General features: G+C 37.2%; 1 protein-coding gene across 10 annotated transcripts in view; it reads right to left on the bottom strand.

The window, feature by feature from the left end:
- LPXN (leupaxin) overlaps positions 1-12,802 on the bottom strand; it is a 43,853-nt gene that overhangs the window by 25,122 nt on the left and 5,929 nt on the right. For 6 of the 10 annotated variants that reach the window (XM_033413334.2, XM_049713763.1, XM_033413339.2 and 3 more), the window contains 2 exons: positions 9,299-9,456; positions 3,787-3,833 (listed from right to left, as the gene is read on the bottom strand). In XM_033413334.2, the coding sequence (XP_033269225.1) occupies positions 3,787-3,833; positions 9,299-9,456 (205 nt within the window). The remainder of the gene's footprint in view (positions 1-3,786; positions 3,834-9,298; positions 9,457-12,802) is intronic. The other 4 variants (XM_033413364.2, XM_049713764.1, XM_033413350.2 and 1 more) reach the window with 1 other exon arrangement.

Genomic DNA, 12,802 nt, shown 5'->3' with positions numbered 1-12,802 from the left:
TATGCGGCTGCTTCCCACTAGCTATCTACCTTACATTTGGTAGTGTATATATGTCCATGCCTCTCTCTCGCTTTGTCACAGTTTACCCTTCCCCCTCCCCATACTGGCTTATACTTTTACACTCTTCTGTGATTGTGTATGATTTTAGAAAATTTGAATATTACTGTTTTTTTCATGTTTTAAAGTTAACATTTTTCCATATCCTTATGCACTTTCTTATCTTTGCAAACGTAATAGTTAACATTTATTGAGTGTGTATACTACACCAGGCACTCTGTAAAGGGTTTTACACATGTTCTCTTTAAATCCTCATAAAAACCTTAAAGGTAAGTTTTATCACTCCCAGATGAAAAAACTGGGGCCTAGAGAAGTGAAAAACTTTGCTCTACCCAATACAGATGGCAAATAACAGAGTTTGGGCCTGCAGACTGTGAAGCTTGTGTTTTCTATCACTAAATTATCTTTTTAAATGATATATAAAGGCTATATAGTTTCCAAATGCATAATGTGTCATAATGTATTAAATCAATCACTTATTGTTAGACACCTAGATTGCTTCTGATTTTCACTGTTATAATCAACACTGCTACATAAATATTTGATATTTATTTCCATAGAGTACGCTCTGAGAAGTGGAATCACTGGGTTATATAGGTAACTGACTCTGGAATAATGTTTGCAATCAACATTAACCAAGAAGCTTAGCTAACAACCCACCAAACTGTGTGTGTGTGTGACAGAGACACAAACACACACACACACACACACACACACACACACACACACACAGCAATAAATAAAACCAAATATTCTACATCTTTCACTAAATATATTTTCAAAAATGACAACAAAATCTTACTATTTTACTTATTTTTATGTATTTATCAGCTAGGGAAAAATTAGAAGGAAGATGCTTATCTTCCTCTCTTAAGAAAAAAAGACTATCTCTTGGGTACAACATGTCCTGCTACTGACTCAGTTTGAGCATTTAACAAGGAAAATTTAGGAGGAAGTGGATCTCTTCCCTTCTTAAAAGACTTTGCCTTTTAGGTACAACATGGCCTCCTGCCCCACATAAGTTTGGGTTGTTTTTTTGTTTTTTTGGAGTAGGGGTGTTTAATCTAAGAACAAAAATGGTCAGATGACTGATTACAAGTGACTGATTTAGTTCTTGGAGGCTTCCAACAAAGTACAGAGGAGCTCTCTCTCACAACTCTTTTCAGGCATAATCCCTCAGTAATTGCCGCCACAGGCATGTGTCTTAGAAATACAAAAGGCAGCAGGACTGGGAACACATTCTTCTGCCCTGTGCCCCAGTGTAGAATAAATGTAGTTTCTTATATGGGTCTGTATAATCATAAAAACCTGTCCATCTCACAGGTGGGGTATACTTGTGCTTATTGAAAGAACTCTTACTGGTTTCTAACTAGACTCCTAGTGCAGTGTATAAAGAGAAACAGATCATTGCCAAAATACCCTAAGAGTAATTGAGTCAACAATATAAACTTCTAAATAAGAAATAAGAGACCTTGAAGAGTTGATGTTTGCCTCACTACAGGAAATGTTTGTGAAAAGGGAGAAACCTCAAATCAGAGCTCCTTTGATTTGTCCCCAGACCTATTGAAGATGATACAGGCGCTTAGCATGCCATCAGCAACAACTTCATTACTCAGAGGTTTTACTAATACAAATACAAGAGATGCATTTAAAAAAATCCAGACTTCTCAAGTGAGGGGCTTCAATTTTTTTCCCCATTCATTCCTCTGCAATATTTTTATGAAGTCTCCCTCCCTATTCTTACCAAAATTCTTTCTGTTCATATAAAAGATACATTTCTAAATACTATCATATTGTTATATTCATGACTAGTATTTTAAGGTATTGGTACTTTTAAAGTTGAAACTAATGTTTGGTTAATTTAAGCAAGCCAGAGGAAATGCTGGAAACAATGCAGGAATCTTGTTTCTGTGTCTCATGCTTCATCTGTACACGTAGCCTTGCTGGCTCTGAATTATACCAGCCTCGGGTTTGCATCAGTCCATTACATATTTACTAGGCCACCTGGATTTCATATCACTCTCCCACTCAGATCTACACAATAAGTATCATTCAGTAATGGTTAAATACATCGATCAAGGTCCACTCAGGAAAATACAAACACTAAGAGTAAGAAGAAGGAAGTTAATCCAGAAATTTGATTACACAGGTGATGGGAGAGCTAAGAAGCAAACAGAAAAATTGAGGGAACCCAGAGATTAGCTACAGCAGGAAGCCATGAGGCCAAAGGGACAAAGCAAAGAGGCAAAGTTACCAGAGCCCAGGAGTCCAGGTTAACAGGCATAAACTGGAACCACAGCAGGCCTGTTTTTCTCCAGCTGAAGCCATAAAAGTAGATATAACTGCTGACAGAGACACTGTGGAGAGAGAGATTGGGGGAGCAAAGGCCCTAAATTTCCCTGCCTTTCACCCTCCAGTCTCTCCACAGTGCCTCCCATTGGTTGAAACCAGTAAAAGCCTACAGACCCTGGAGCCTGGAAAACCCAACCTGCAGGGTTCAGCTCCCCTGGAGTACAGAACAGAGCAAGAGAAGAGGGAGAAAGGGGTCTGATGGGAAATAGATCACAGATTTGTACCACAGAGGAGGGGGTGTCAATAAGTTACCATTGGCATGCCATCAACTGATCACAATGCCAGATACACAGGAAAATGGCTGTTGGTTGGGCTGGTTCTCATCGTATACGTTCCTGTGTTTATTAGTATTTCCATTAAAGTCTTGGTTTTCTCAATTAAAAAAAAAACAATATTAACTGAGAGCCTATTTTGTACCAGGTACTGTTTTGTTGTTGTTGTTGTTTTGCTTTGTTTTCATTTTTTTACAAGGGGGAGAGACAGGAAGGCCTATGAGACAGGCCCACCAGGCAGCTTCCTAGAACTGGAATAAGCTGGCATACGTATTAGTAAACTGGCTTCACTCCCATCAAAGTAGAAAGTGACTTAAAGTGAGGAGTTGTAAAAAGACTTCAAAAGATAGCACAGGTCCTTCCCTTATTTTTACACCGTGTGTGCACTATTGGTTGCAATTCTGAAACCAAGTAATATGTGGTGTAGTACTCTTCACCAAGCATGGACCTTTACTATCTACATTTTCAACCCTTTGTTTCCCAGAACGCTGTCTCACTTTTTTTAAAAAATTGCAAGCTATAACTGAAGAGAGACAGGAAAAGTGGCCTTTTAATTTTTTTAGACTGTCAATTCTGCCTTGGCCAGAAGAGATAATTTAGTAAGTGGATCTGTTTCAATATGTAACTTTTATTAAAAGGAAATCCCTCCATCACTAAATACATTTTGAGCAAATATGGAAAGAAGTATATATTCATTAATCTTCCATGGAGACACACTGTTTTAGTGCAGCCCTGATCCTAGGTCTGATTTTGTCGGCATCCTGCTGAAATTTCTTTAGGTGTTTTCTCTTTTGTGAACTGAAGCATGATATCTGAAATGGCTGGGCCAAAACGTCTGTGGTGACTTGGACTATTTATACTTTTTCAGGTGGTAAAGGAAATAGCAGAGCCCACCAGCCTGGACAACCCATCTAAAAGCCAGGCTCCTTGAGAAAGTGCCAAGTCAGCTGGGCAGAAATCCACCTCCGCTCACAGATCATGGAAAGAGGGGGAGGGTAGTAGGAATTCTAATAATAAACACCTACAAAGCAAATTATGGTCCAAACACAGGTGATAACAATTATCTAATAAACTTAATTTTTTAAATATGTAATTTAAAAAATACCTGTGGACATGGGGCTCCTGGATTTTGGTAGTATACACGAGCTGCACCTAAGACATATAAGTGAAAGAGAAGAAAGAATGAATTTCTGTTGGATGCTGGATAAACAACAAGGTCCTACTGTATAGCACAGAGAACTATATTCAATACCCTGTGATACTAACACACCACTGTAAAGCAATTATACTCCAATAAAGATGTTAAAAAAAATATACTGTGGGGCTTCCCTGGTGGCGCAGTGGTTGAGAGTCTGCCTGCCGATGCAGGGGACATGGGTTCGTGCCCCGGTCCGGGAAGATCCCACATGTCGTGGAGCAGCTAGGCCCGTGAGCCATGGCCGCTAGGTCTGCGCGTCCGGAGCAACGGGAGAGGCCACAACAGTGAGAGGCCCGTGTACCGCAAAAAAAAAAAAAAAAAAAAAAAAAAATATATATATATATATATATATATATATATACTGTGATAAACCATAATGGAAAAGAATACAAAAAAGAATACGTATATATATGTATAACTGAATCACTTTGCTGTACAGCAGAAATTAACACAACATTGTAAATCAACTATACCTCAATAAAATAATTCTTTAAATAAAAAAAAATGTTGGTACTTATCTACACCCAGAGTTAGAAGATGTTTTTAGCTTCTAAAGGGGACGATAACTAGCCTATCTCTGAAATCTCCTTTCACAAGGCAGAGGAGTACCAGTCATCCCACAGAGAAAGGTCAAATTCTAAGCACAGTAGCTGGCATGTGAACAAATACGGTGTCCCCCTCCCTGCCCTAAAAGCACTGACATAGAGAAGTCATGGTACTCAGAAAAGAACCATAAAACAAACAAAATGAGTCAGAGCAAAGCCCCTTTAACTAGACAGGATGGTGTCTAGGGGAAGACTATAACACAATTAAGTTTAACATACCAGAAGAAATAATGAGTGACTCTAAAGGGTAGTTGGCCAGTAGTTTATTTCACGAACAAATATTTATTGAGTGCCTGTCATGTGCCAGGGCTGGGGATGCAGGAGTCAACAAACAAAACAAAACAAAGGAACAGAAATGGTTCCTGAGCCTTACATTATGGTGGTGAGAAACATAATAAATTAATATAAAAAAAAATAAAAATTAATGAAGGGTAGGAGATAAGAAATGGGGGAGGGATGGCATTTATAAATATATTGGTTGGGGAAAGACTCACTGAGAAAGGGGCACTTGGACAAGGGCTTATAGGGGGTGAGGGAAGCATGCAGATATCAAGGGTAACATGATCCAGATAGACAGCACCCTGCAGCATCTATGGAACAGATAGGAGGCGAGTGAACCAGTGAGATAGGGGCAAAGAGTATAAGGGGCCAAGTCATGCAAGTAGGGTGACCATATAATTCATTATTCAAACTGGGACACCTGTGAGAGTGAAAGAGGGGACTAAAAAATAATTAATATTACATTAATTTTTTTAAATATGTATTTATGGACCAAAAATTTTATTTTATTATATTGGTGAACCAATAAACTAATTCTATTCAAAATAAAATTTTCTAGAATATTTTTAAATGACACACAGCTATGAACATGAAAGCCAAAAAATTTTAAACCTTTCATATTGATTATTGAAACATTTAAAAATAGCATAAGTAAATAATTATTCTTGAGATATAGATATATTTATATATACCTTAATTGGCTACTTAGCCATTGTTGCCTTTAACATTGTGATGTGAAAATTTTTCTGAAAAATGTCTTTCTTTTCAATATGATCTTATTTATTTTTATATTTTTTATAAAATTGCAATCCTCTACAAAGCTTCATTTTATGGTTAGTATATTTGAAATTGTTAACACTGCTTCTCCATAGCCCATAATAGTTTCAACTGAGAAAATACTCTCTCTCCAGATGCTGATGAACCTATAAGTTCAGAGCAGATTCTGCTAAATGGAAGATACTCTGAATTCTATTTTTTATATTAAAATGTGTAATTATTTCAGCTCCAATATTTTCACATGTGCTGTATTTCTGCCTCCATTCGGCCCACCTTTCTTCAATAATATTTTTACAGGACAGAGCTCTTAACTTGTCTCTATTTGTGATGCCTTTTAACACTTCATCAAATGTAGATACTGCAAAATCACAGGCCTTTACAATTTCATCCCATTCTGGTGGGAATATAAATTTATCCAATTAAGATCAGGAGGTCCATCAAAGTCAAGATGTTTCCAAAGCACGATTTTCAAGTTAGGTAATTAAACCATTTGAACTCTCATCTTTTGATTTGTTGAATTCCTCCCAGGCTTTTGTAGGGAGAAATGTGAGCTTCTTCCTTTCTGTAAGCTTTGTTTCACATAATTGCAACTTGTTAAAAACTTCAAAAGCTGACTTTTCATGCTACATTCATTGAATAATTTGATTAAATATTTCCAACTGATTTTGCACATAATGTGGCCTAAATTTAGGCTGCTTTACAAAGTGGTTTTTCAAAGGCTCAGGCTCACAGGCAATGAAGAGAGAAAATACATACAACCACACTAATATATTTTTACATTCAACAAGAGCTTCTGTCACAAAAGTTTTGTAGATGAGCTATATATATACTCTGATTGTGTACAAATATACATACATATATAATTTGTAAATTTTAACAATTGCAGTTTCTATTTTGATTGGTGGGATACTAAAGCTTATTTGGATGCAGTCATGAATTTTGTGCATATCACAACCAATTCCAAGTACATATCTGCTCCATAGGCTTTTAAGTATGTAAGAACATTGATTTTACCACTATGCTCTGCTCCACCAAAATCTGTATTAGTATTATCACCACCCCAAAACAACATTTTATCTCCATTCTTGAACTTTTCAACTAAATTTACAATGGCATTAACAATCTCATTTTAGACAAAAGAATGAACTTCTAAATATTTTGCTTCGATTCTTTGAATTGGATGTAAAAATTAAACCATTTTGAAATTAAATTTTCTAATTGAGGTCTCTAATTGATTTAATCTGTTATTATTATTTTTAATCTGGTATTATTTGATGGCTTGCAAAGGGAATCAATTAATTAATCATCACTAATTCACTTTACTTACAAGCACAAGAAAACTTGGAATTGAAAATGAGCAAAATTAATTTAGAAGAGTAATTTGATCCAAATGGAAAGGTGTGCTTTTCAATGACATGTAAACATACCTCCTGCAGCTTCACATATTGAATTATCATCTGCTGGCCCATTCTTCTTAAATTAGACATTAATTTTTGAAGTAGATCCTGATGCTTCTTCCCCATAGTTGTGTCTTGTGGTTTTCAAATGGACAGTGATAATTCTATTCCCCCCACAGTGGATGGTAAACGTTAACAAATACTTAGATTACACATCCATTGTCAACTTTATTTTATTTTATTATTTTTTTAATTTGGTTGCTCTGGGTCTTAGTTGCGGCAGATGGGCTCCTGAGTTGCAGCACGCGAGCTCTTAGTTGCGGCATGCATGTGGGATCTAGTTCCCTGACCAGGGGTCGAACCCAGGCCCCCTGCATTGGGAGTGCACAGTCTAAACTACTGCACCACCAGGTAAGTCCCATCATCAAGTTTCTTGAGACAATTAAACGTGCAGTTTTGGTTTTGGTTTGAGCCAAGTTTCTTGAGACAATTAAACGTGCAGTTTTGGTTTTGGTTTGGTTTGGTTTGGTTTTTGGTTTGGTTTGTTGCAAAATTTAAAAGCATTACCAAATAATAAAACTAACAGTTATAGCTTTAATATACAATTAGTGACAAAACTGATTTAACAAGAACATTTAGATTATACTGTACTCTATGGCAAGAATGCTCAGCCTCTATTTCCTAGACACAACTTCTATGACCTTAAGTCACAATTTCCCATATTTCTTTCTGACCCTGAAGAGGCTCCCTGCATCTCACAGACCACCACATGGACCACAGCACAGCATGAGTGGTGCTATACCAAGTGGCCATCAGGGGAAAAAAAAAACCTCAAGGTTTTTCCTGCCACCACCTGAGACCAGAGGAGTTAGCTGCCCCTGACGGCTGTGCTTGAACTCTTAGCTTTAACGGCCAGCACCTTGCATATTATCCTTCAAAGGGAGCTGTCAGTTAGATTTTGTCTTATCAAGATCAGGAAATGAGAGACAAGTGGTCATTAGTCTTTTAGATCCAGCTACAATAAAATAAGAACTCTGTTCACTGCACGTGTGTTTTATATGCTACTACATGAGACTGTGAGAGAAGCCAGAAGAACCAAATGGAGGTCTATTAATCCATGCTGGTTTACTTTAATGCAAATACTAATTTTAAAGATTTCACACACAAAAAAAATGGAAAATCTGGGGTAAAAGGTAAAGTCAGTAACAGGATGTCAAGAAAATAAGCATAAACCCAGGCTCCTCCAAGGGAACCAAGACGTAGGTCACCCCATAAAGTCAGTGTAAAGACTGTGGCTTTTATTCCAAATGAGATGAGAATTCATCTTGGGGTTCTGAGTAGAAGAATAAGATGATCTGATTTAAGTTTTACAGGATTATCCTGGCTGCTTTTTGGAGAATAAATTGCAGGGGGGCGGTCAGGATAGGGGATCAGTTAGGAATCTATGGCTATAATCTCACAGTGAGAACAAAGACAATAGCTCCTTAGTAGAGAGATAAATGTGTGTCCTTAAAACTGTATGTATGTAGCTGGAAGGAAGAACAGTTAAAATGGAAACCTACCCATAGGCTCAAATTTCAAGTCTGTGCTACTAGTGATTTCCTTTAGTGTACAAGGATGAATCAGAATATCATAGTTGAGAAACACCAGCTATGAAGAGCACCTACTTAATTCCTCTTACACTAATCCATTCTCATCAAGTAACCTTCTAATCATAAAGTAGATGCATGTAGACTTATCCATAGGAAGGGAATACATATATCAGCAAATACTAGTATCTGTTCTACTTGATAGTTTAAACTCTAACCAGAAATTAATAAATTGGATTTCTGGGGGGGTTTTATACATAATCTTTTATAAGTTTAGTTTGTTTGTGATGGTTCCCTAGAGCTTCGTCATCTCTAGATATACTAATTGAATTTCTTAATATATTCAGCAGAAAATAAGAGCTGGAAAGTGGCTATCCTAAAAAATCCTGAGAAGATCTGGCTGAGCTGCTGCCTGGCCTTGCCCAGGTGACCTCTGGCCTTACTAAGTGCCAGTCCAGTCAAACTGCAACATGCATCTCTGATACCCAGATGGTGATATCAGAATATCCCAAGTGAATTAGGGAATACTCTGCCTGTTACCAGGCCCTCAGGAAAAAAAAAAAGTTCTCAAAGGTTTATTCTTTTATGATGATTTTTCTCCATTCTCCTCTTCTTTCTGAAAACAACCACCTTTAACTTATCATTGAGTAATTCTTCTCTCTTTCTTGGATATATGATTTTCCTTTTGCATCATTTTATGTAAGATACAGTTAATTTCCAGAAATGCACTCAAATATCTATATTCAAGGTACTCCAATAAATGAAAAGTTACCGGAAAGGGACTTGAGTCATCCGGAATGGAAGGGGCACTTGAGGTCTCAGCATGGTTACTCTCCTTTCTGGAATGCTGATCCAGGGGAGGAGAAACTGTGTTGGAGTATTCATCACTCTCCTGGAGGGTGGAGTATTCCAGTTCCTCCAACAAGGCATCTATATCAAAAGATACAAGGGAATCATGACATAGAATATGTACGTTTTCTGGAAAAATTATCCTCTTAAATAGCCCCACTGTGCCTCCATTCATCTCCCTCTTCTCTTGGGTCTTAAGAGAAGGCTAAATTCAAACATCCTCCCTTACTCCTTATTTGACTTCAAGAATATGGTCTATTCTACCAGGAGATGTTTAATGCCCTCTACATACTGTAGCCTGCTTCTTATTTCCTACGGTTGCATTCAATTTCATAGTCTTATTCTACAATTTGTCTTTTTATATTGCAGCATATTCATTTTTATCATTTATTTAGAGTGGATCACCCATGAAGATCTCCAATTAGAAAAATGTAAATGCTACATATTTTTTCCCATCAGAAAAATATATGCAATTACATTACAGTTTTCCAAAACATACCTGTACAGTAAAACTTATTCTTAATCCTGATAATTTTTTTTCTTATATCCCAGCACATAACAAAATTCTCCAAGCAAAGTATAAGTATTCTGTCATTTAAGGTGTGGGGAGAAAAAGGGATTAGAGGGGAAACAGATGTTGCAAAGTCAAGCAAGATGCTGCAATCCAAACAGCTGAGATTTGTTTCTCTAGTAGTTTTCTTGGGAAAAACCAATGGACTTTATTGTATGAGTATTACACTGTTACCTTTCTGTTTTGAGGAAATTAATATTAATAATAAAATTAACACAGGACAGGCATTGTGCTCAGGAGTGTATATACTTCTTATATATTTAATTATATATTTATATATTTAGTCATCCTCATGCTTTGAGGCAAGTGATAGCATTGTCCTTATTTTGTAGATTAAGAAAGAGACAAATACCTTGTTTAAGGCCACACTGCTACTGAGTGCAGAACCCGGCTTATCCTGGGCTACCTGATCCCTGGCCCCTGCAAGTCAAAACTTCCAGACCCCATTCCCATGTGGATTCCCTGGATCATCTTGGCACGACACTTTCCTTTCTGAAGCTGTCTCCTCGTCTACATAATAAAGCAGTTGTATCACAACAGTATTTTTTTAAATTGCGGATCGAGACCCACTAGTAGATCTCCAGTGGATATCTTACCACAGATTGTAGTTTTTCAACTTTGCAAAACACTGGATTATATTATTTCTAAGGATCTGCCTAGCTCTAAAGTCTTCAGCTGAGGAAAATGAACTTTACAGGTCATTAAAAAAAAGATTTTATTTCAGATATTCGGGGATGGGTATTTCTTAATGGCATAAGAAAAGATCTAAACATTTCTTACAAATGAAATCCTCTACAGATCTTTCTCAAGAATCTAGCTCACAAATATAATGAATTTTATGCACCATTTTAGAGATAAGCAAACTGAGCTAAACTCTTCAGGGCAAATGATCCTTCAACAAATAAACTGTAATGGAAAAGAAGAGATAGAGGGGGAACCAATAGGTTAAAAGAGACATAAGAGACTTACAACCGATTTCAATGTATGATTCTTAAATAAACAAGCAAAATCCAAACAAAGAAAGAAACAATTAGTAATACTGAACAGTGACTGAAAATTCAATAAGTAGTAAGTACTGTTAACTTATTTTAGTTGTGATAGGATATTTGATAATATTAAGTAATTTCTGTTAATATTTTGGGTGTGATAATGGTATTTCATGACATTAAGAAACTATTAAGGATATTATGGATATGATAATGGTATTATGGTTATTTGTATAAATGTATATATATATATTTATGCTGAAATATTTACATATGAAATGATACAATGTGTGAAATCACTTTAAAATAATCTAGGAATGGAAGGCATGGGTGGATGTATACATGAAATAAGATTAGCCAAGAGTTGATAATTGTTTAAGGTGATTGATGGGTACATCAGATCTCTTTAACTATTTTCTTTCCTTCTGTAAATTTTAAAATTCTCTATAATAAAAGGTTTTTAAAAAGAAGAGGAAAGAAAAGAAAAAGTAAGGTAGAAATAGAAAGTAAAACTTTTTCTCTCAGGACTTTACTAGCCAAACTGAATGCCAAATCTCTGAGTTCCAAATTTTTATTCTATAGCCCTTTATTAAGATATAGCTTCTTTCTTTTCTATTTCTTAAGCTTTGCTCCAAACAGAAGTCATGGTTCCTCTTGGATTCAAAATAAAAAATTGGGACTTCCCTGGTGGCACAGCAGATAAGAATCTGCCTGCCAATGCAGGAGACACGGGTTCGATCCCTAGTCCAGGAAGATCCCACATGCCGCGGAGCAACTAAGCCTTTGCACCACAACTACTGAGCCTGCGTGCCTAGAGCCCACGCACCGCAACTAAGAGTAGCCCCCTCTAGCCACAACCAGAGAAAGCCTGAGCACAGCAACGAAGACCCAACGCAGCCAAAAATGAATAAAATTAAATCTTAAAAAAAAAAAAAGGCATTTACAATAAAGATGAGGGGAGAGGGAAGACCCTCTGCAAGAGAAGCAAACAATACCACTAGGAGTAGAAGGTTACCCTTAGAAGCGCCAGCTAACCAGAGTTACTAAAACTCCTTTCTGGGTCATGAGTTAACAGGCCTTTCTCTTCCTGTTTCCTATGAGTGTACATATCACCAACACCCCGAGATTATCTCCCTTTTGGCCAGATGCTGTGATTTGAAGATGCCTAATTTCAGCATAACAAATATGGGATTACTGGTGCAGGGTAGGGGGTATCAGACTGAACACGCTGCAGTCCATTTTCATAGCGCCTCATCTGTGGAAATCAAACAGTGTCAACATTCACAGGAAGGGAAGTAAGTGAGGTGTCTTGAAGGTCTCACTAGACTGTAACGACTTCACTCAGAGCCAGAGTCTGCTCCCGCTTCCCCTTTATCTAGCATCCCCATGTAATGAGGGTTTAAGTAAGACTTTCTGGGTGGATATAAACTACTAACCTTGGGGGCAGTACTGCAGAGAGGAAATATTGGCCCGCCTGGGCTGACTTGTCCTCCATGCTATTTCTCCACATTGGAGAGGAAACACCCACCCTAAGTCTTTTGGGTGGTTATTGAGCCGATGACAATTTGAAGAAGCGATTGAGGTGTAGCTATTAACATCCTAATGATGTTTAGCCACCTGGATAACATACATGAATGTTACCTTCCAGGCCACTTGGTACTTTCCACATTCCTGGACCAAATTTCTCTACCATTCATCCTGCTGAGGAAATGCAAAACTGCACAAATCTACTTTTTAAAAAAATATTAAATTATCTGGGTTATCCTATTGGCTGGAACACCAGAGCCAACAAACTGCTAAAATGGGAGAACACCTTGTCACTTAATCGGTTTTGGTGTCAGATGCTCCTAAGAGTGACACTGAACAAGTT

Source organism: Orcinus orca, chromosome 8 (genome assembly GCF_937001465.1).
Source record: "Orcinus orca chromosome 8, mOrcOrc1.1, whole genome shotgun sequence".
In the NCBI taxonomy this organism is placed as follows: Eukaryota; Metazoa; Chordata; class Mammalia; order Artiodactyla; family Delphinidae; genus Orcinus; species Orcinus orca.
Note: the sequence above shows the minus strand (reverse complement) of the source record. Positions and strands in the feature narration are given on the sequence as shown.